Source organism: Argiope bruennichi, chromosome 7, assembly GCF_947563725.1.
Source record: "Argiope bruennichi chromosome 7, qqArgBrue1.1, whole genome shotgun sequence".
NCBI classification, from domain to species: domain Eukaryota; kingdom Metazoa; phylum Arthropoda; class Arachnida; order Araneae; family Araneidae; genus Argiope; species Argiope bruennichi.
In genome coordinates, this window is record NC_079157.1 from 75,028,402 (window position 1) to 75,053,232 (window position 24,831).

Sequence of the window (24,831 nt, forward strand, 5' to 3'; positions counted from 1 at the left end):
ATCTGGACAAGTGTTTCTAGCGAACAAAGCACGCGCCTCGAAAATATTCAGTCAGTTTCACTGAACAAAAAGGGAAAATATTTCATAATGATATTCTGACATTTTGGGCGCCGTCATAGTTTCTTTGAATGGTCGTTTAAGAAGTTTTCATTAGAGTTAATGTTCGTTTCTTTGGTTCAATGAAAAAATGTACATGAAAGCTATAAAACAAATTTAACCTAGCTATGAATAATTTATCACCTGTACCATAACCCTTTTGCACATGAGGTTCTTCAGTGTAGACTTTCAGATAACCATCGCCATAGCTGGTGCTGTACTTGTGTCCATCTCCGTAACTCTGCTTGTAACCTCCCGCTCCGCTAAAATCGGGGCTGCCTTTGACCACTACTTCCTTATAAACAGGAATGGATGAGAAATGGTAATCTGGTTTGGGTTTAGGGGGCGGAGGCCTGAAAAAATTAACACTTGTTTATTATATACTATTTTAGTGAAGCTATGTTTTATTGTTTCGTAAAATTCTGGTTATTAATTTTAACAAACTTAGGCTGCTTCATTTTTCGAGAATCTTTCATTTAAGTAAATAAATAGTGCAATGTGTTGCTGGTCCTGGTTACTCATTTTAGTTCAGCTACGCTATTTTGTGTGTACAGATTGCTGATTTTAGTGAAGCTATGCTATTTTCTGTGTACGGATTGCTGATTCTAGTACAGCTATGCTATTCTGATTGTACAAATTGCTGATTCTAATACAGCTATGCTATTTTGTGTGTACATATTGCTGATTATAGTGCAGTTATGCTATTCTGTGTGTACGGATTGCTGATTCTAGTACAGCTATGCTATTCTGTTTGTACAAATTGCTGATTTTAGTACAACTATGCTATTTTGTGTGTACAGATTGCTGATTCTAGTATAGCTATGCTATTCTGTTTATACAAATTGCTGATTTTAGTACAACTATGCTATTTTGTGTGTACAGATTGCTGATTTTACTGATGCTATGCTATTTTGATTGTACAGATTACTGATTTAAATGAAACTATGTTGGATTGCGTGTTCAAAGTGAATGTAAATCCGAGATTTTGTATTCTACTGAGAATATATTTTAAATTACAAATGCAAAATTTAATTTAATTTTGTTCATTTTAAAGAAATTTGAAACTCAGCAATTATTTTATTAGCAGAGTCTCATAAAAATAGAGGCCATGTAAAGAAAGTTATAGTAATACCATGAAGATGAAACTCCTAGCTCGTATTGTGGAGTTCGCTACTCAAAAAATTTGTTGCATTTTAAGCTGCTGCTGTTTTTTAATTTAAGAAGTATATAAAATTTTTTTAAGAATATCACATTTTTAAAAATCCAAACACAATTTCAAAAATATACAAAATTTTAATAATCCAAATTAACAATGCTATTGTTTAAATAAGTGACGTTTTAAATGTGCGATGAATTTTAACTACAGCAAAAAATTGTGTAATTACGATTCTAAATATCGTTTTACATAGAAAATATGTTATTGTTAATATTTAAGAAACAGTGACCCCTCCCCTCCTAGATTTAAATGAAATGCTAAATAATTTTATATAAAAGAGTCTATAAATTTAAAAGTAATCAATGAAACCTTTTAAAGTATTTAAGTAAAAAAAATTTCACATCAAGTATCTAAGATATAGATTGTCTCACAAAAATTGCTTATAAATGTTAAAAAAAATATTATATGTATTTAAAAATAAAGAAAACTTGCTTTTTGTAGCTTTGTAGCGTGTAGTTCATGTATCACTAAATACTACGCACTCAGAAAAAAACCTTTCTAATTTAAATTTTATTACTATTTTATCGTGCCAGGATTTATTAGAAAAATAGATGCGTTGTATCAATCAGCTTATGCGACAGGAATTGTATACCAAATATTTATTTCTTAAATATATAAAAAAATTAATTAGGGGCAAAATTATAAAATAAAATGAACTTATTTTGCATGTCTTCATCTTCGTTGTTAAAATTCTTAAACTGATTAGAATATTTTGCTAAAACTTTGTTGTCATTAACACTCAATTTGCAAATTTTTCTTCACCATATTTAAATAATGCATGTTTGATTGAAACAAAATATTCATAACGGATTCCCATTACAAAGTCATTAGTTAAATTTAATTATTTCCCTCAAAAATCTATTAAAATTTTTTGATTAAGAATTACTATCAATTATAAATGTACGTAATAATAAAAATCGTTTGCAAAATCATTTTCAAACGTTTTTTTTTTTTTTTTTTTTTTTTTTTTTTTTTTTTTAGAATTCGTAATGCTCGAATTTGATTGCAAGAAACTTTTTATTTGTTTCTCTTCAACTATTCTAATAAGAATTTCTTATTAAAGAAATGGTTTTTCATATCCATTTAAATCAGACATATGTCACGTTCATTAATTATAATTAGCAAACTTAATTTCAATTATGTTTTGAAAAAAAAAGCAGAATTCTTAATGCTCACATTTGATTTCGTAGAGTTTTTTTTTATTATTATTTCTTCTGCTCTTTCGATCCAAATTTAATGAGATCTTATACTTTCGAAAAAGTTTGCTTTGCGATGTATTGGAGCTAATGAATAATGCATTGGAGGAAATGCGAAAACTATTCAACAATCTTGAAAGGATTTCGCATTTAAAATAAGGCAAAGAAATTACTGCAACCAATTTTTTTTAACGATTGATACTTCAGTAAAATAAATCTTCGAACAATATTGACAAAACGTTTCATAAAGAATCAATACGATTCTTTCTTTATATTCAAGGGTCAGGTGGTTTGCCATTTTTTTAACAATTACTTCATCTTTTTTTTTTTTTTCATAAAAGACGAATGCATAACTTTTTTTTTTCAATTTAACAATGCCAGCATTGACTGCTAATATATTTTTTCAAATATTTTTGTAGTCAGGTATGATAAAAAATTATTTTTGTGAACAACTTCCAATTTATTTTGGTCTCTTCTAAGGTTAATTATTATTTTGATTCTGGGGGCTTTTTTAATTAAAAAGGATGATTTATTATTACTTTTATGAACATAATTTAATTATTTTTGTATTTTCGATTTACTTTTCTTAAAAATAAAATGAAATAACATGAATTAATGGGGATATTTGTTTAATTGGGGGTAAATTGTTATTTTGCAGATAGTTTGTTTTATTTTATTTGGCTGCTTAAAATCACCAAAGGAATCAAATTAAATAATTAAAATAGCGGTAGAAACCATGTATATTATAACTAAATTTATTTAAAATTGGAATTATTGCTTCTGTTAAAGAAATTAAAAGAATCCTAATCATATTAGAGAAAATATTTTAAGGAATTTTTATTATCTATATATCAGTTGTTCATATATCAAGAAATTCCTCAAATGAACTTGTTAAAAATGGCTTTTGAATTCCAATCATTTTTTTCAGATATTTAGTGTAGTTAGAATTGGTATATTATACATTATAGTTTGCACTAGGCTAAAAAGAATGTCATAGTACTGATAGTACAGTTATTATTTTATAGTAGTAGTTCAATTTTTGTTTATTTCTTATTGATAGTTTGCAATTTGCTTTTGACGGCAAGCGCGGAAAATTAATTTTCTGGTTGTTAAACTTTTAATATGGAAAATTTCACATTATTTGAAAAAAAACTGAAAATTTATGAATGAAAATTAAAAAAATTAAATTATATTTGTAAATTAAAAAATGGATATATACTATGAAATAAACGTGGAGGTAGAAATCTTACTTTACATTTTCTTCCATAGAAAGTAATTTTGTATCTTATATTAAACATTGGTAAAAGGATGGTTTGATGAAAAAATAAAATTCCTTTGAAAACTATCATAATAATTAAAACAATATTGCAAATTGTGTATCAAACTAAATGGAAAATATTTATTGAAATTAGAGAAAATAATTATGCATAAAGGAAAAATATAATTTAAAAGGCAACTGTTTGAATTTTTACATAGTTTTAAATTCCTTTTTGTAAAATAATATTTTCGTAAAAAATTGCAGAAAAATCATCTTAAATTAGCTTAATTTTTGACTAACATAATTCCATTAATTTTTTAAACATAAAAAGATAACTATTGGCGAAAAATTTAGACTTTAAGAAAAATTTTCCATTAAAGCGAATAGAGATTTTAAATTTATGGAATTTAGATATGGAGACAGATATTTGTAAATGAAATATTATTATTATTATTAGCCAATTTTCTAAATTCGGTACTTACTTGTGATGAGAGTGAATTGTTATTTTGATCGAAACTGGAAATAGCAATGGGAGTAGGAAACTTTCTCCTGGTATTAGAGAAAACGTCAGACAGATGAGCAATGGTATTAAAATATCTTTCGGTTTCATAGCACCTAAAATAAAGCAAAAAGGTTATCTGTAGATTATGGCAGTAATTATTATCTGTAGACTATGTCAATAATTATTATCTGTAGACTATGTCAATAATTATTATCTGTAGACTATGTCAATAATTATTATCTGTTGATTATGTCAATAATTATTATATGTAGATTATGGCGATAATTATCTGTAGATTATGGCGATAATTATATGTAGATTATGGCGATAATTATATGTAGATTATGGCGATAATTTTTATTTGTAGATTATGGCGATAATTATTATCTGTAGATTACGGCAATAATTATTATCTGTAGATTATGGCAATAATTCATGTGCAAGAAAATAATGAAAGTTTGAGCTATCAGTATGGATACTTCGACAGCTGCAGTGCGACCAAACAAAAATAAAGTTAGACTTTTCAATTTATTTTTACGTTATACTACTTCCCAGCCTATATGAAAGAACGTTTTGAATTTAGGATTTAAAAGGGCTTTACTAATCATCTTTATGCTTGACATTAATTTATGAAAAAATTTTCTAACTATTTTTAAAATTTTATCATTTTTTTCGGAAAAATAGTTTTTATTTATCTATAGTCAGAAACTGAAAAGTACGCATAATTTATTTACAAATATATTTTATTAATACATTATATGCTTATTGAAATAAAGTAACCAGCCCTCTAAAATGGTATTTGGACTCTTGAGCGCAGGGCAATTCGTACTAGTCATTAACATCAATGATTTAAATTGAAGATAATATTTAAAATATTGTCAACTATTCCAGAACTGGATGTTATCAGTCAAATACCAGCTTTCTAAAGACTATTAACTGACAAATTTACAACTGGTATGCATACTTCCGCTTACGCAAACACTCAGTCCCTCTAAATTGAAGTTGCAGACTCTGTTAGCATTTTCGATTGCTTGTTTGAAGGGTTGCAGGCTCGATATTCGATTTCACTGTTGATCCTCCGAGTATGGAAATCTAATGCATATGAAATATCAATTATAAATCATTCGCTTTTATACTAATTTGCATTGCTTCTTTCAACTTAAGTGTCATCTTTGTCATTTTGCCTATGGTATAAAGTCTGTCTTAAAATAAACTTCGAATAAATTCCAAATTTGCCATTAAGTTAATTATACTAATGTCAGATTTTAAATACTTGTTAATATAAATCTATTCTTAAAATAGACCAGTTTGGCAGTTCTTAACAGTTTTTAAGAAGTTTTAAAGCTATTTTTTTTAAAGAGTGCGAAAACAAATCAAAAGGGATCTGAACTTTTCATTGAAGCAACCTGAATCCTGAAATATCAGCTAAAATTAAACATCTTTCAGAGTAAAATCGACTTGGGGTTAATGAAAATTCTAATACTTTAAAAAACACAGTGTCGTAATGCGCACATTGTACCCGCTTTTGCTTTTTTAAATTCCTACGTCGAACCAGAGTGCACAAAACTTGTAAAACCTCGCATAATAAATATAATAGAAATTCATCTGAAGTGGAAGATAATAAATAATGAACTATATAAATATTAAATAATATACATAATAAATAGCTTAAATATATAATAAATAAATATTTATGAAACACTTCCTTTGACGACCAGCAAAATCATCATGAATATTGGGTAGGTTTAAGGAAAATTAAATCTTTTATGCATAACTTAATATTCAAGAGCTCAGCGAAAAAGAATATTTGAGCATCAAATTATAATAGGCATTAATCCATGTTATTTTAATAATTTTGCTGAGATTCTGTTTATTGTGTACATGAGCCTTCCTCCTGAAGTCGAATTATGGTGCCTTTAAGTGTTTGGGTAATCAGTTTGAAACTGCTCTTTATATTTTACGATAATATAATTTCACTTTTTGATTCTGTATGCAAACTTCACAAATAATTAATATATTCATTCTTTCTTCTAGATATTCACAGTGGAAGAAAATTCCGTGATTATATATTTAATGAAACAATAAAAATATCTTGATTTTCCATTGCAATAGTGAGATATATTGTTGGAAATTCTAACAAAAAATATTCTCAAAAGATGTCAAAGTTCAAGAAAAAGATATACGCCAGTTAAATAGATATTAATAAAAAAACAATTTTTAAAAATTTAAAATGGCGTAAAGGTTTAATTTTGTGCAATAATATCTTCGGGAATTATTGCATAAAAACATCAAACATATCGTTTAAATTTTAATAAATTAAAATTAAAAAGAACGCTCCGAGATGCATATTTCCATCCTTCAAAATATAATTGCAAAATTTGGGCAAATGATCCATTTTGTAGAATATCAAAACAAATATTATCTTAATAAAAATATAACAAATTTTAGTAAATAAAATTTAAAAAATGTTCTGAGATGCTTATTTCCCTCCTTCAAAATATAATTGCAAAATTTGGTCAAATGATCTATTTTTGTAGAATATCAAAATAAATGTTACCTTAATAAAAATATAACAAATTTTAGTAAATAAAATTAAAAAAATGTTCTGAGATGCTTATTTCCCTCCTTCAAAATATAACTGCAAAATTTATGCAAATGATCCATTTTGTAGAATATCAAAACAAATATTATCTTAATAAAAATATAACAAATTTTAGTAAATAAAATTAAAAAAATGTTCTGAGATGCTTATTTCCCTCCTTCAAAATATAATTGCAAAATTTGGGCAAATGATCCATTTTGTAGAATATCAAAACAAATATTATCTTAATAAAAATATAATAAATTTAAAAAAATGTTCTGAGATGCTTATTTTCCTCCTTCAAAATATAATTGCAAAATTTGGGCAAATGATCCATTTTGTAGAATATCAAAACAAATATTATCTTAATAAAAATATAACAAATTTTAGTAAATAAAATTAAAAAAATGTTCTGAGATGCTTATTTCCCTCCTTCAAAATATAATTGCAAAATTTGGTCAAATGATCTATTTTTGTAGAATATCAAAATAAATGTTACCTTAATAAAAATATAACAAATTTTAGTAAATAAAATTTAAAAAATGTTCTGAGATGCTTATTTCCCTCCTTCAAAATATAACTGCAAAATTTATGCAAATGATCCATTTTGTAGAATATCAAAACAAATATTATCTTAATAAAAATATAACAAATTTTAGTAAATAAAATTAAAAAAATGTTCTGAGATGCTTATTTCCCTCCTTCAAAATATAATTGCAAAATTTGGGCAAATGATCCATTTTGTAGAATATCAAAACAAATATTATCTTAATAAAAATATAATAAATTTAAAAAAATGTTCTGAGATGCTTATTTTCCTCCTTCAAAATATAATTGCAAAATTTGGGCAAATGATCCATTTTGTAGAATATCAAAACAAATATTATCTTAATAAAAATATAACAAATTTTAGTAAATAAAATTTAAAAAATGTTCTGAGATGCTTATTTCCCTCCTTCAAAATATAATTGCAAAATTTGGTCAAATGATCTATTTTTGTAGAATATCAAAATAAATGTTACCTTAATAAAAATATAACAAATTTTAGTAAATAAAATTTAAAAAATGTTCTGAGATGCTTATTTCCCTCCTTCAAAATATAACTGCAAAATTTATGCAAATGATCCATTTTGTAGAATATCAAAACAAATATTATCTTAATAAAAATATAACAAATTTTAGTAAATAAAATTAAAAAAATGTTCTGAGATGCTTATTTCCCTCCTTCAAAATATAATTGCAAAATTTGGGCAAATGATCCACTTTGTAGAATATCAAAACAAATATTATCTTAATAAAAATATAATAAATTTAAAAAAATGTTCTGAGATGCTTATTTTCCTCCTTCAAAATATGATTGCAAAATTTGGGCAAATGATCCATTTTGTAGAATATCAAAACAAATATTATCTTAATAAAAATATAACAAATTTTAGTAAATAAAATTTAAAAAATGTTCTGAGATGCTTATTTCCCTCCTTCAAAATATAATTGCAAAATTTGGTCAAATGATCTATTTTTGTAGAATATCAAAATAAATGTTACCTTAATAAAAATATAACAAATTTTAGTAAATAAAATTTAAAAATTTTCTGAGATGCTTATTTCCCTCCTTCAAAATATAACTGCAAAATTTATGCAAATGATCCATTTTGTAGAATATCAAAACAAATATTATCTTAATAAAAATATAACAAATTTTAGTAAATAAAATTAAAAAAATGTTCTGAGATGCTTATTTCCCTCCTTCAAAATATAATTGCAAAATTTGGGCAAATGATCCATTTTGTAGAATATCAAAACAAATATTATCTTAATAAAAATATAATAAATTTAAAAAAATGTTCTGAGATGCTTATTTTCTTCCTTCAAAATATGATTGCAAAATTTGGGCAAATGATCCATTTTGTAGAATATCAAAACAAATATTATCTTAATAAAAATATAACAAATTTTAGTAAATAAAATTTAAAAAATGTTCTGAGATGCTTATTTCCCTCCTTCAAAATATAATTGCAAAATTTGGTCAAATGATCTATTTTTGTAGAATATCAAAATAAATGTTACCTTAATAAAAATATAACAAATTTTAGTAAATAAAATTTAAAAAATGTTCTGAGATGCTTATTTCCCTCCTTCAAAATATAACTGCAAAATTTATGCAAATGATCCATTTTGTAGAATATCAAAACAAATATTATCTTAATAAAAATATAACAAATTTTAGTAAATAAAATTAAAAAAATGTTCTGAGATGCTTATTTCCCTCCTTCAAAATATAATTTCAAAATTTGGGCAAATGATCCATTTTGTAGAATATCAAAACAAATATTATCTTAATAAAAATATAATAAATTTAAAAAAATGTTCTGAGATGCTTATTTTCCTCCTTCAAAATCTAATTGCAAAATTTGGGCAAATGATCCATTTTGTAGAATATCAAAACAAATATTATCTTAATAAAAATATATCAAATTTTAGTAAATAAAATTAAAAAAATGTTCTGAGATGCTTATTTCCCTCCTTCAAAATATAATTGCAAAATTTGGTCAAATGATCTATTTTTGTAGAATATCAAAATAAATGTTACCTTAATAAAAATATAACAAATTTTAGTAAATAAAATTTAAAAATTTTCTGAGATGCTTATTTCCCTCCTTCAAAATATAACTGCAAAATTTATGCAAATGATCCATTTTGTAGAATATCAAAACAAATATTATCTTAATAAAAATATAACAAATTTTAGTAAATAAAATTAAAAAAATGTTCTGAGATGCTTATTTCCCTCCTTCAAAATATAATTGCAAAATTTGGTCAAATGATCTATTTTTGTAGAATATCAAAATAAATGTTACCTTAATAAAAATATAACAAATTTTAGTAAATAAAATTTAAAAATTTTCTGAGATGCTTATTTCCCTCCTTCAAAATATAACTGCAAAATTTATGCAAATGATCCATTTTGTAGAATATCAAAACAAATATTATCTTAATAAAAATATAACAAATTTTAGTAAATAAAATTTAAAAAATGTTCTGAGATGCTTATTTCCCTCCTTCAAAATATAATTGCAAAATTTGGTCAAATGATCTATTTTTGTAGAATATCAAAATAAATGTTACCTTAATAAAAATATAACAAATTTTAGTAAATAAAATTTAAAAATTTTCTGAGATGCTTATTTCCCTCCTTCAAAATATAACTGCAAAATTTATGCAAATGATCCATTTTGTAGAATATCAAAACAAATATTATCTTAATAAAAATATAACAAATTTTAATAAATAAAATTAAAAAAATGTTCTGAGATGCTTATTTCCCTCCTTCAAAATATAATTGCAAAATTTGGGCAAATGATCCATTTTGTAGAATATCAAAACAAATATTATCTTAATAAAAATATAACAAATTTTAGTAAATAAAATTTAAAAAATGTTCTGAGATGCTTATTTCCCTCCTTCAAAATATAATTGCAAAATTTGGTCAAATGATATATTTTTGTAGAATATCAAAACAAATGTTATCATTCATTATTAGTAGAGATAATAAACATAAAAATAATTAAAAATCTATAAAGTATTATTATTAAAATTTTATCCATCAAATTAGAGGCACTTAACAAAAATCGAACAAAACATTTGTTCGAACACAAAATCATTAACCACAAAAAAGGAAAGAAAAACTCTCATCTAAGAAATGCTTTATATCTTGATAATACGTATTGCTTCTTTTATTTAAACTATAAAGCAGCGTTATCAGATTTTTTAAAATTCTCGAAAACATTCGTTAAAAGTCAAACAGCTCCCAAATTCTATTCTGTCTTGCAAACGGAATTTCTGAGTAACAAATAATCCCCCTTAGCTCTGATTTATAAAAGATTACAACCCTTCGATTATACTACGGAACAGCGAATGTCAGTTCTGCACCCGGAAAATTTACTCGGCGTTGTTAGCATAACTCCTTGCATTAAATTACGGCGCTCCTTCTAAAAATAGCATATGTTCCGATAACTACGGTCCCACCGTTCATCGTAAAGTATTCGAATTCCAAACATGATTCGAAGTTCTGTAAATGTCAATGCAAATATGCATATTGCGTTCTAATGAGATTGTTCAGCGGAACGAAAATCGTCTGCGGAATCTGCTTACAGTTTCTCTGTTAAACTAATGGTTCATGTTCTTCGAAGCGTAATAGGAATGGCAATGGTTAGGTTGCAGACGATTTCGAGCCTTCGTGTATGGTGCTCATATTGCTAGCTCTTGACTCTCCCATACTGAGTAGAATCTCTCTTCAGATAAATGATATCTAAAATTCAGGATGTCTGGTTACATGAGAACAATTTGATAGGATGGGATGAGAGGTTTGGAATCTCGTGGAATGTAATGACGTTCAGATCAATAGCCAGTGAGATAAAGGTTTGCCGGACTATTCGAATGTATGTATTATTGATTAAGGAATTTTGAATATATACAGAGAATCCACTCTAATTGTGGCCCAATATTAATTAGTTTTAACCGTTAGGTATGAGCAAATACTTCTAGTTGGAAAATTGCTCTACCTTATGTAGAAAATTATATTTTGTTATGTATAAATCAATAAATGCATTGTTGAAAATGAATCTAACTTTTTATACGGTTGCCAGCTTCCTTTAATCAAATTGAGTAAAAAAATAATTTGACACACTAACATTATAAAAATAAATAAAAAAATAAAAACATCCTCGCTTTTATTTTTATGAGTACTAGATCTGACGCTGAGTTATGAAACTTTGAATTTTATTATTTTGGGACCTTTAGAGGCTGCTTCAAGAAAGTTTCCGGTATTAATTAGCAGATCAACTTTCAAGTGGCAATTGTAATAGTCTAAAATAGTGATATTCAAAATTTCATAACTCGGTCAATTTTACTGTTAGAAATTTGAATTTTTTTCTCTTAAAATTTTAGAGTATAAAAAATATTTTATTAAAAATCATTGGAGGTGCGTATAAAAATATAGGGTTCCTTTTGTTCATAAATCCATTTCGATAAAATATAATTAATTCTTCAGGTTACTTAGTGCAAATATATATATATATATATATATATATATATATATATATATATATATATATATATATATATATATATATATATATATATATATATATATATATATATGTTCATAGTGCATATACATGCACTCATTGCTAAGCAATGAAGGAAATAAGAATTTTACGAAACTCAAAAGTTTGAATACTTCTAAAATTGATGTTTAGTCGTGAGAAAATAATTGATTTTAAGAATTTGGCTGGGTATATATGAAAGATGCACACAGATACATGCACGCACACACGCACGTACATATATACAGACACGCATACACACATAGGCACACCTGCGCGTATATTAATGCCATGTACAAACATATTTTGCTATTACAGTAGACTCCCGATTATCCGCGCCTGCCGCACTAAGTTTTTTTTTTTTTTTTTTTTTTTTTTGCTTCCAAGCAAAGAGAAAATGTTTCCAAAGCAAGAAGCAAACACAAATGACTGATTTCTTCAAAAAGGTGTAGTTTTACAGTTATGCTTTTGTAATTACATAATACATTACAGTACAGTATTAAAACAGTACATATGAATTAATTTTTCTGTGTATCCTTGACGCTTCTCGTAAGTACAAAGCACTTCTCTGTTTTCATTAACAAAATGCATTTTAGGTTAGTTTTGAGTGATATACTAAAATATTAAGCGTTAGTTAAATATTTCCTGCTGTTTATTTTACGTTTTATTGTACATAAAATGATTTTTTAAAGTTGGAATGACTATTTTCGCTTTTGCTATACCCGTTTTTAGCTTTTTTCGGATTATCCGCGATTTTTGTTATCCGCGGCGGCCGCTCCACCCAATTCCTCGGATAATCGGGAGTGTACTGTACATTGTTTTATAATTCACATTATATTTAAGCTGAAGATTTTTAATGATGGGGTCCTATTTTATTTATAATGATTTAAAGAGTTCTATATTATTTTTCAAATTTTCGGCAATGATCAGAAGTTTTAATAACCTAAACAAAAACGAATTTGATAATTAATTGTAAAACGTAAAATGTAGACAGCAGCAATGTTAATAATTCAACTCGAGATATCCGAACAAAAACAAACTGGGAACTCGTTGCAAACAAACTCTCAGAAAACCTTTGATCTCTTTCATTAGTAAAACAAATTGGTTTACAAATAAAAAATTAAATTTTACTGATTTATGCTTTATAATATGTTTATCTGTTTTTTCTTATATTCATTTAAAATTAACTGTTCGATCTTATTGTTCTCTGACAGAAAAAGTGGCACAGAAATCAATGATTTCACATTTAGCTTGAATTTTATATGCTTAATGTAGAGGAAATAAGAGTATTAAAACGATATTTTGAAAGTTTAGTTTACATATTTAATGTTTCTATGGAACTTTCCGATTTTCTTATATATTTTTTATGTGCATAAAATATAAAAGTTATATAATTCTAATTGTTGTTGCCTTAAACAAATATAACTGTGTTTAAAACTCTTTGATACATCATCTTTAGTTCAGACGCAAGAGTTTAAATAATTTTAAAATTCTTAAATATCTTACATTTTATGAGTTAATATTACAAGTATTTCCTTCGTCTAAGGAAATATATTATTTAGGCGGAAGTTTCATATCATCAGACGATTTTAATTTACAATCCAAGTTCAGTATTCCAATATTTACTCTTGTATAAAAATATTAAAATGTAAACTATCAACGCATGCAATAAACTTTGGAGATTAAATGTGATTTATATATCTGTATTTCCTCGCAGCCAATCGGAGGCCAGCGACTAAAATTGTGAAAAGAACTTTTGAAACAGAGAGTGAATTATGAAGGGACAACTCAACTCAACTTGTTCCACTCGAATAGTCCGTTAACAGTAACCGCTTCATTTTTCGTTTGCTTCATTTATTTCTCCACTGGGTTCGCCAAATTAATGCCATTGTTTACCAATGCGAATATTAAGTTTAAATTTGGTGTACAACTGCTATACTTACGGTACATTAATTTTTCAGTTAGAATTCGTAAAATACTTTAGCGTATGCGTCGTTGAGTTTATCGAAGAAGAGTTTTTACTTTTTATTTATTGTTTATTTATTTCTAATTTACTGTTAAAGTTGGAACAGATGTAAAATTTTATTTCAGTTGTGACCGTTTTTGTGTAATGTTATTTATTCTGACAACTTATCTAAGCTTGTTTTTATCGCATGAAGTGACTTAGATAACAGTTTAGTTGATAACATTCAAATTTTCACTTTAAGAGAAATTTATTTTAAATAGTATTAAATGATCAACAATGAAATATTAAAAGGAATTCCAACCTTTTTCCAATCATAGTATGATAGCTTTTGGCTTGATTGAACTATTTTTATTGTAGTTTTAAAACATGCTCTAATTATATACAACTTTCATTACCTAGTGGCAAGGTCTCGGCTTCGGAGCCAAGAGGTACCAAGTTCGAATCTGTGATCTACGAAAGAATCATTATGCAAGTCGGGTCTGGTAGTGCCGAATACTTCGGTACTAAATGTCTTCTTGTTGGTGTGGCGCGGAAATTTGTGGAAAACAATGGCGGCTTAGATGTCGTCTACGTTATCTGTCCGCGTGTCACCATTACGCGGTCCATCCGAAAACAAATCTCACTTACTTCAAAACGAGATGTAAATACGCCTAAACTAATTGTTAATTATATAAGGAGCGATAACTCGTACATAAAAGTTGTATATAATATTATCTCAACGTAGTGTGTATAAACGTTGTAACTAAAACAATGAAAAGCATCATTGCAAAATGTACCGAAAAAATTAATAAATTCATGAATTGAAATTGAATAAAAATCAAATTAGTATCCCTCAAAAACTTATTTTTTGAATTTTAAAGTGATATATAAATGAGTTTTGAGCAATAACATGTTTTGTAAGTATTGAGGAAAAAATGTTAAAATTTTGATTAATTTTTAATTAAGAAATCTAATGGAAAATATTATGAATTTCTTTCTTACGGAATCCTTACTACCCAAGAAATAATTAAGTGCTAAATTTTGTACCTTCAGATTCAGCGATTTGAAATGTAGAGTGCTTTGTACTAATTTTTCACCATGCATATCGCAATTGACAAATAATATGACATTATCATGTTAATGTTATTTTAGGGCAGATATCATTTTAATTTTTCTGAAAGCATTGTAAAACATTAATAAAACTCAACACGCCAGTATTTTTTATAAAATAACATAGAAATACAACAGTGTTTTCAAGATTTGATGTTTTATTAATCTAGAATTTCTCTTTTCGATTATTGTTTTCAATATTTCTTGCTTTTTTTATTTATATTATTAATAATCCAGTTTCGCAGGTTCTTAAAGATGTTTAAAATAGAACCACATCTATGCCATTTAAATATGGACATTTCTTCATAAGCCATAAATGGCAGATTTATGGTTTTATTTATGTCAGTATTTTACTTGATTCTAAAATATCAAGATAATAATAAATGTTATCCTAACATTTTATAATTGACAAAGTTAATTTTTTTACAAACATATTTATGTGGTAGTTATAAAAATAAAATATTCAAATTGACTTGCTTGTGAGCCCCTTCTCAGCCTCGATCTAGGCAAATGACTAGAAGAAAATCTGTAAACCATCCATATTCGAAACAGCTTGAGCTGAATTCTTTTAAATCTTTTATTGCAACCTCAAAATTAGTCAAATCTTTTACAATTTTTTTTGTTAGCTTTCTAAGCTGCTTCAGTAGCCACAATTTATGTACTATTAAGTAAAATTTTCCAATATTTTGTATAAAGTTCAGTTTCACAATTAAGTTTTAGAGAAATTTGTGCAGATGACGGCCTTGAAATGAATATTTAATTCAAGCAAGATAAAACCGCTATTACAGTATTGTAGGCCCAATACATCAGGGATAAAAAAATCGGGTATAAAATTATAAAAATATTAGGTAAAAATTTTCCCGATTCATTCTTACTTAATAAATAAGTAGTTATTTATTAAATGAGGATTCAAAAAGTCTTTTGATTCATTCATTTTCATGTTTAAAAAAGTATTTATTTACCGTCAATGTGCTAGAAAATTTTTAAACACATAAAAGTTTGTTGATTTTTACACTTAATCGTAACAGAAAAAGCGATAAGTTTATTTTTTTCAAGCTACATGATAGATTTTATTGAGAAACTACTTTTTATAAATTATTCAACAATTTTTGACACTTTGTAAAAACTTTCAACAATAGAGGGCGCTTTAAGTTGTTTACCGCGTTGAAGAAAAACACATCTCAAAATTCGAAGTTCTCAAATTCAAAATTCCCTTGTTTTGGATATTTTAAATTTACGAAATAAATAAAAATTGGATTAAATTGAAGAATAATCTCCAAACTGTAATTTTTACAGACGATAAATTGCAAAATATGATAACCTAATTTTCTTTAGTTGATATTTGGAGAGTTTTTTACTGTTTGGAAGAGATTGATGAAAAATTTGTACCATGATTTTTAGTTTTATCAATTGGCTCATTTTATATATCAACATGTTACTTTAGTATACGTGGAAGACTGCCAGGATATTTAGGAAAGGTAATAAACATTTTTTCCCCACGTCTTTGTAATTATTTAGTAAAAAATACTTACATTTTTTTCCAAATATTTAAAACCTTTTTATGATTTTTTTTTCTTTATTTGACTTTTATATGATTTGTATCGATAATAATTTTATTGATCTGATCATTTTCATTGTAATGAATTATCGAAAATTAATAAAAACACCTATTCAAAGACATTTGATTTAAATTATCGAAAAAAAATTACCTGTATTTGGTACTTTGGCATTAATAGCATCCCAACGCCGAAGATTGCGGCTTTAAAAGGTTATTTTGTAATTATTGCTTCGCATGCTAGGGTGACTGCTGTATATTTTATTGATTCTTTTAGCCGAATATTTAGCTAATTTTGCTTCGTAAAATGTTAAAAAAATTAAAATTTTCAAAAACATCTTTTAAAATAAATTTTAAAACTTTCTGTTGGATCAATACTTGTTCCGAAGTTTTACTTTCCGAAATATTTAGAATATTTATATTTCTGAGAGTTGCTTAGCTTGACTTTGTTTTTCTTTCCATCATAGCTTCGATATGTGCTTATTTTTTGACTAGAGGAAATGAAACTCTTTATTCTCGGATCGAGGATCTTCAAAGTATTTTGCAAAATTCTTCACTGTTTTTCTTTTTCGGTCAAGGTTTGTTGTTTAAGAAAAAAACTTGAGATTGAACTTCTCGCATGGCGGAGTTTAAAGAAAGATTTCAATTGCGAAAAAAGGAAGAACATTTGTCGAATAAACATTTAATGCTATATGGCGTGCAAAAGTTTTTAAAAGTTCATGATTAATCAAAGAAATCAGAAAATTTTTAAAAACGAACCTGAAGTTCCAAATGCGACTTTAAAAATAAACACCAAAGGAATGAAATAATTTTTTTGTTTTGTTATTCCAGCTTTGAATATTGTAAATAATAACTAAAAAGGAGATAAGCGAAAATACGACTGTTTTTTTAGCATTTCAAGTTATCGAAATTTATTTTCAAATGACATCAGTTATTCCGATTAATCAAAACGTGACGTTTTTTATATTAGTTGTTTTTTTATTCGGAGCAACAATGTTTGGGTCGGTGTGGTGTGGTGTGGAGGTTTGGAGAAGCAGAATGCCAACTAAGAGCTGCACTTGTCCTTTTTAAAATTTCTAGGTATGTACTTCAATAGATTTCGTATTGGTTCCCGACTCGACGTTAGTATAATTAAATTAAACTAAACCAAAAAAAAAAAACACGTTTTTGCATTATTACTGTAAAATATTTCAATTAAAATATCTTTTCGGAGTTGGAATATATATGGTCCAATCAATAATAAACAATTTGTCTATTAGAATGAAAGAAAAGTTGATCTTATGCAGCAACATACTTTTTTTAAATTTCGGAATTTTTTCCTGGAGTTCATGTTTATGCCATTAAATTTATACTTTATGCTCTTTAAAAATCAACTTAAGTGAAAGTTGTAATGCTTAAACGTCGCAACTTTGAAATATTATTAGAAAATTTAAAAAGATTTTGTTTATATAATTTGTATCATGTTTATGCCAAGTGGAGTGTATTTCATATGCGAAATTTGGTTTTGAAGTAGGCAGAATCTACCTATTATATGACTAAAACATTATTTTTGATAAAATTCTAAAAGATATATGAAAGAATTTTTAAACTCTAAACCATTTCAAAAGTTAACATATTTAAAAATAATATTTCGGAATAAATTGTTTCTTTTTTATTTACTAGTGTAAAAAATAATTTTTTTCGGATTTCTACTTTTTTCAAGCGTAATAATTGTATTGAGTTATTCAAAAATAGTGAACAATTTTTATGTTACTGTAAATTATAAGAAAATGCTACTAATTTTATATCTTATTGTACTTGTGTAAAATTATACAAATCCTATTTAAAGGACCTAATTAAAGTAGGTAATTTTTTATTGTAATAAGTAATTATTACAGTAAATAATAAAAATATGAACATGAAACAAAATATATAATTTCTAAAGTTTTCTAAAATATTAATGGTTAATAAAAAAAGCATTAGAAGCAGGAATTTTATTTTCGAATAATTTCTTTTTGTCGTTGAAAATTTTCCTTTTAATGAAATTAGTTTATTTTCATAATTATAATAATTAAATTTTAGTTTTAAAATGTTTTTCCCCTGCCTTTATAAAATTATTTCATAAATTTTTCACCTGGAGCTGATAATTTTTGTGATGACAATACATTCCAGTTGTAAATACTAATAAAGAACAATAAATAATAAATTAAATAATTACTTACATGAATGATAAGCATAAAAACGAATTGATTAAATTGCTTTCAAATTTAAATCTAAAATATTACTTACAAGTTTAAAAATTTAAAAGAAGCTTTCCTTTAAAAATTGTTTTTAATTTATGCTTTCTAATGTAGAAAAAAAATCTAATTTCAAATAACAAATACATAATAATTTATCAACTAGAGCAAAATCTTGCATAAGCGATCTTTAATGCTGAATAAATAAAAAAGTAGCTCTTTTACTCTAATCTTTCCTGCAATAATCCCGTACAATCCGTTCCAATCCGTTTTTTAATAATATCTAATTGGCAGACGATATTTTTCTTTTATTAAAAATACCAAATATTATTAATTTTGTATAATTTTTTCTATTATAAATAAATGTATTTAATTATTAAGAAGTATTATGAGATTATAAAAGAAAAATGTCTACTAAGATTAAAAAAAAGTAAATTAATAATTGTTTGAAAAAAAAATTATTGTGAGCAATTTAAGAGTTGAGAGTGATTTTCTTTTTATAAATGATTATACATTCTATAGGAATTAATATTCCATAGGTAATTAATTTTAATTGAATATTAGAAAATAATGGAAATACATAAATTTGAATACATATTTAAAATTCATAACGGTAGAAAGTATTAAATTTAATTGAAAAAATATGCAAAATTCTAATATAATTCAATTTTTATAATTTACAAACAGACGATAATATTTTCTTTTTAAATAATTTATTTTCTTATAATGGATGAATTTTGTAATAATCTGAGTTTGTTTTATGTTTGAGATTATAATCTCAGTTTGTTCTTTGTTCAGATTGCATGTTCCAAATTATATGAATAAAAGGGTGGTGGTGAGGAAGGGGGTAATTTTTCTTTTTTCTTTTGCGTCTGTAACAGTACTGTATTTTCTTCCTAAAAATTATTTTATTATTCACAGATAAATATCTGTACTCATAATAAAGGGAATATGTGTGAGCGCTGTACAAGAAAGATTGTTTGACCTACCACATATTTCTTAAATATGTTTGAAGATAAAAAAAAAAGTGCACCTCGGAACGACTTTAAAAAAATTAATTAAGATTTTGGCACTTTACTATGATAAATTCTGAAAATATTATGGCACAACATTTGTTTTTATAGCATTTTAAAATTTAGAATCTAATCTAATTGCTTCTTGCCTTTTCCCTAAACTTCCGTAATTTTTTAAGAATATTTTTTTTTGCATAATTTTCAACAATATATTTCGATCCTGCAATGAAAATTCAATCGTTTTCATAGTTTCATTAAATATTCAATCCTCTGGCTTTCTTTAATTATTAAAATGTAAGGAAGAAAGATTTTGCTTATTATTTTATCAAAATAGTTAATATGAGAAATCTGTGAAGGAAATTATATTAAAACAAAATATAGCGTTCTTTTTAAAATAATTTCTTAAATACTTAATTTCAGAGGCCCTATGATGCCACTAAAATCGTAGTTAATAGAAAACTTATAAAGCTGTTAAAATAACACTGCTTTAATGCCTGGCACAATTAGATGCTTAAAATATTTTAATAAGGAAATCAGGAGCATGTAGTGAATTAGTTGTAATTAAAGACAATAAAAAAACCCGACGATCTAGTTGCTTGCTAAATTCGGTTAATAAAATAAGTAAAAAAAAAGATATATACAAAGTGTGTTTACTGAATAAATAAAGATTAATAAAAGTATTTTTAAATTAAATCTGGAGAACAAACTGGATACTTAACCATATTATTGCTTTGATGTTGTTTATGATTCAAAACTGCTTTTTAAACTATACCAAAAAAAGAAAAAAAAAAAAATCCAGCTTGAAATTCAAAAATTCTTCCATAAAAGCGAAACCTTTCATTATAAGTTGACATAGTTGTTTTGCATGCTCATCACAAACAGGTTTCCCTTTCTTTTTAGTAACGGAGATCCATTGTTATGTTTTATGGCTATCGCCAACGGATCTAAATGATGAGTCTGGCGATAACAGGTAGTTGCCCACAAAGAGGACTCTTCCTGCGGTTTTAATGATCCCTTTTCTAAGTAGGTTTGTGGCATTTCCGGCAATTATACTGCGCTTCCTGCTTACCTGCCTTGCAATCAGTTCACTTCTAAATTTATCAGTCCGATTTTGGAATTGTTTGAAATTCCCGTGCAAATTAGATTTGTGCTAACGATTTACTCTGGGTAGGATTTGCTCGCCAACTGATTAGCCAAACTGGATTCTTTGATCTATGTGGGTTTAAATGCAACTGAATGCAGCTGTGAATATGGAGATGAAGTAGATGTGTGAATGAAATGTGTTTGTTATGATTAATTCCAGTATCTTGCTTATTATACTGGTTTGGCGAGGTACTTACAGAATTGGATGTTTATGGTGGTTTGTACCATTACGAATGAGGCTTTGTGGAAGTAGGAACTTATGGATGTAGATTGTTGTTCAAACAAAATCCGGTGAACGAGCTCGAACATTAGTAAAACTCCAATTTAATTAACTTAAATACTATAAAACATTCTCAAGTTCCAATGTCATTTGTTACATAGTTTAATATTTCTATTGGTTAAGAAATACAATTGAATGCAGGTGTGAATATGACCATGAAGTGCCTGCGTGAGTGAAATATGTTTGTTATGATTAATTTCAAAATCTTGCCTTATTATACTGATTTGGTGGGGTTCTTGAAGTGTTGGATATTTATGGTGGTTTGTGCCATTATGAGGGAGGTACTGTGTAAATGGGAGATTGAAGATTAATAGATTAGTGTTCAAATAAAATCCGATGAATCAGATAGAAAATCAATAAAACTCCAATTTCATTAACGTAAATACTATAAAACATTCTCAAGTTTTAATGTCATTTGCTACATTGTTTATTTATTTCTATTTGTTAACAAAAAAAAAAACTTGCTTGTTACTTTTCTTGTGTCTCCAGTTACTTTCTCATACCAGTTACTGTCCTATCTTTTGGGAAGGTAATGTACTCGTCAAAAACTTCTTCGAGATTTTAACAAAGCCTCATTTTTCAGATCGCTCTCAAACATATTTTTAAAATTGTCTCTGTCTATTCACTTTGTTGGCCGGCCTTTAAACATGATATTTCAAAAATGTTTTGATTTAGAAAGGTGAAATTTGATATGCAGTTTTAACAGAAATTTTGTAGAAATTAAAATTCTATTAAAATTAGACTAAATCTGTCGGAGGGGTGTCGGTCCATCTCTTTATATGATTGAGAATTCGAAAGTGCAACTACTCTATGGATAATATTAGGTATATAGATGAATCATAATTAAGATTTATCATAAGATTAAGAAGTAAGATTTATCCTAGAGATTTATTCTAAAGACTTATATTATAATCATAAAATTTATCATAAGAAATGTGTATTAAATTTTGTATCAAATTTGTTACAAATACGACCATTTGTTGGTGTTTATACACAAGTGTTTATGGATGCTATAACTCAAAAACGCAATGGGTTAGGTTAACGAAATCTGGTATGTAAACCAAATTGTCCAAAACTGTTGATGTGTGTCAAATTCAGGATCCAATCGTAGAAGAAATGTGTAATAAAATTTTGTACCCAATTTGTTACAAGTGGGACCATTTGTTGGTGTTTATGGATGCTATAACTCAAAAACGCAATGGGTTAGGTTAACGAAATTTGGTATGTAATCCAAACTGTCCAAAATCGTTGGCGTTTGTCAAATTCAGGATCCAATAGTTGTAAAGGAAAGCTCCAAAATGAATACTATTCTTCCTCCACCTTATTACGAAGCACTGCTTTATCACGCGTGGAAGTCAGGAGAGGGGGAGAAAGTACTAACTCTTCCGGACTGTCTTGACCACCTAGGGGAGGGGTCGGCAACCTATTGAAGCGGAAGAGGCAAAAGCAACAATTTACAAAAAAATTTCCAGATTTTAAAGAGCCACTAAAAATTTTCAATTTATTATTATAGTATTTGCTTATATATATTTGATTTTTAATTTAAAATAAACAGATTTAAATACGGAATAGTCTTTTTTCATATAAAAACACAAATATAAATAGTTACATCAATGATAGCATTCCCTTTGCATGCTTTTAGAAAGTTTGATTAAATCTGGCTTGTAGCTTGTTGTTTTAAGTTTCAAGCACGGTTCTTGATTTTTATTTGTTAGTTGACTCCTAAATTTACTTTTTATTATATTCATGCAAGAGAGCGACTGCTCATACGAATACGTCGACCCGAAGATCGTCAGCACTCCATATGCCAACTTCTTCACTTCACTGTAGTATTCTGGAAGACTATTCCATGCGTCGAATTTGAGGGCCTCAACTTGCGGAATTTTTTTTAGAGCTGTACACTTGAGCTGTGCGATGTGCAATTCTGGACCTCTAACTATTTCAACATGCTCTGTGAACTTTCCACTCCACAATCTTTCGATTTCAAATCTAGCAATTACATTTGAAGCGATCCAGGCTCAATTCCAAATGACTCAATGTTGATCTCATTTGTATTTGTGTTGAGAAGATTTACTATGAACGCGAGAGTAATGTTTTTTGTTTTGAATTGCTCGAATCTTTCAGCGAATCGACCCATCATGTTTTTTAAAGTTTTTCCTTTATGTTTTTCAAAGTTTTTAAAAGTAATTCGTGTCAATAGTTATATTGGTCTCATCGCGATATTGTTTCAGATTTTTTAAAATGAAGTAATTTGACGCTCTCCATGTCTTCAACAAAAATAAGTAATTTTTTTTCGAAACAAACTACTTCTTCAAGCAAGACGTAGGCTGAGGTGCCCTTCCCTTGCAGTTTTAGATTTAGTTCATTTAGTTTCATTGTGGTATCTACCATGAAGTTGAATTTTTGCAGTCGTTTGTCTTCTTCCAAATTCGGGATGTTTAATGTTTTTATTTCATTCAAGCACAAAGCAAAACGTTGCAATACGTTACCTCTGGAAAGCCATCACACTTTATTTTGCAGAAGTAGGTTAGAAAACTGGCTATCTATTTCTTCAAGGAAATCTTTAAACTGGCGATGAAATGCAATTGACTGAAAGATAAACATGGTCACGGAGTCTCATCTTTAAGAACAAAACAATAGCTCAAATTTATCTCATTGCGGTCATGTTAAGTGTAGCGATTTGTAATTAACGGTTATGTTAATAGAAGCTGTTGAGAGATTAGGTACTTAAAAATATATTCTTATTTTTTACGGGCTTTAATAATAAATTATTAATTTTTCGTATGGAACTGGAGAGCCGCAACTTTACATTAAAAGAGCCGCATGCGGCTCGCGAGCTGCTGGTTGCCGACCTCTGACCAAGGGGATTGCCTGTTTCTCTACTTATATTTCCTCAACGGATGGTGAACTCAAAGACGGTGTGAAAGACTGGGTCTCGTCACGGCCACAGGGATTCTGGGAGCAAGGAATCCTCCGGCTCGTTAATCAATGGGATCGTTGTGCTCAGGTCTATGGTGTATGCTTTGAATAAAGTCTTCATTTATACCCACAGTGTCATTTCGTACCTTTTCATTTGAAAACCCCTTGTATATAAAAGAACTTTTATCAACTGCTTTGAACCATCGGCAATTTTCAAATTCTAAAAGGAATGATTTATTAGTTTTTAGTCTCACTTCTTAAGATTGTTTTATAAGACATAAATTGCTTTTGGAGCAAGTTATGAAAGTAAAAAATAACCTTGTGTCTGTAAAATATAAATGCTATATACTTCTACTAATATACTATTAATAAAGGAGAATTTGAAGAGGAGTTTGTGCATCTATAGAGTCTTTGCAAGTACACTGTTTAGTTCGGAGCTATCGAAATTAGAACAAACATATATTAAATGGTTGCCAGATGTACTGCGAAACGATTTTTTAAAATTTTAATTTGCTAAAATTTAAGCGAGATTTGGAATTTTATCGGTATCATTTCTAAAAGTATTATTATACAATTTTTATGCCGTTTTAAAATTTAAAAAAGTTTTTTAATGGCTTCAATATTTGGGAGGAGGGGGCTATTCAATTTGTCAATTCTTAAGGAACTAGTTTTTATGTAATTTTAATGAAATTCCAA

At 27.0% G+C, this 24,831-nt stretch overlaps 2 protein-coding genes across 4 annotated transcripts in view; one reads left to right on the forward strand and one right to left on the reverse strand.

Annotated features, from left to right (window-relative positions):
- Positions 1 to 24,831, forward strand: part of LOC129975246 (rho GTPase-activating protein 18-like) — a 329,739-nt gene that overhangs the window by 207,706 nt on the left and 97,202 nt on the right. The window lies entirely within an intron of this gene.
- Positions 1 to 24,831, reverse strand: part of LOC129975247 (repetin-like) — a 38,478-nt gene that overhangs the window by 1,459 nt on the left and 12,188 nt on the right. The window contains exons 2-3 of one of the 2 annotated variants that reach the window (XM_056088288.1): positions 4,249 to 4,381; positions 247 to 449 (exon numbers count right to left, since the gene is read on the reverse strand). In XM_056088288.1, coding sequence (XP_055944263.1) covers positions 247 to 449; positions 4,249 to 4,376 — 331 coding nt within the window. In that variant the 5' untranslated portion in view covers positions 4,377 to 4,381. Of the gene's footprint in view, positions 1 to 240; positions 450 to 4,248; positions 4,382 to 24,831 lie in introns of both variants that reach the window. The other variant, XM_056088287.1, reaches the window with a different exon arrangement.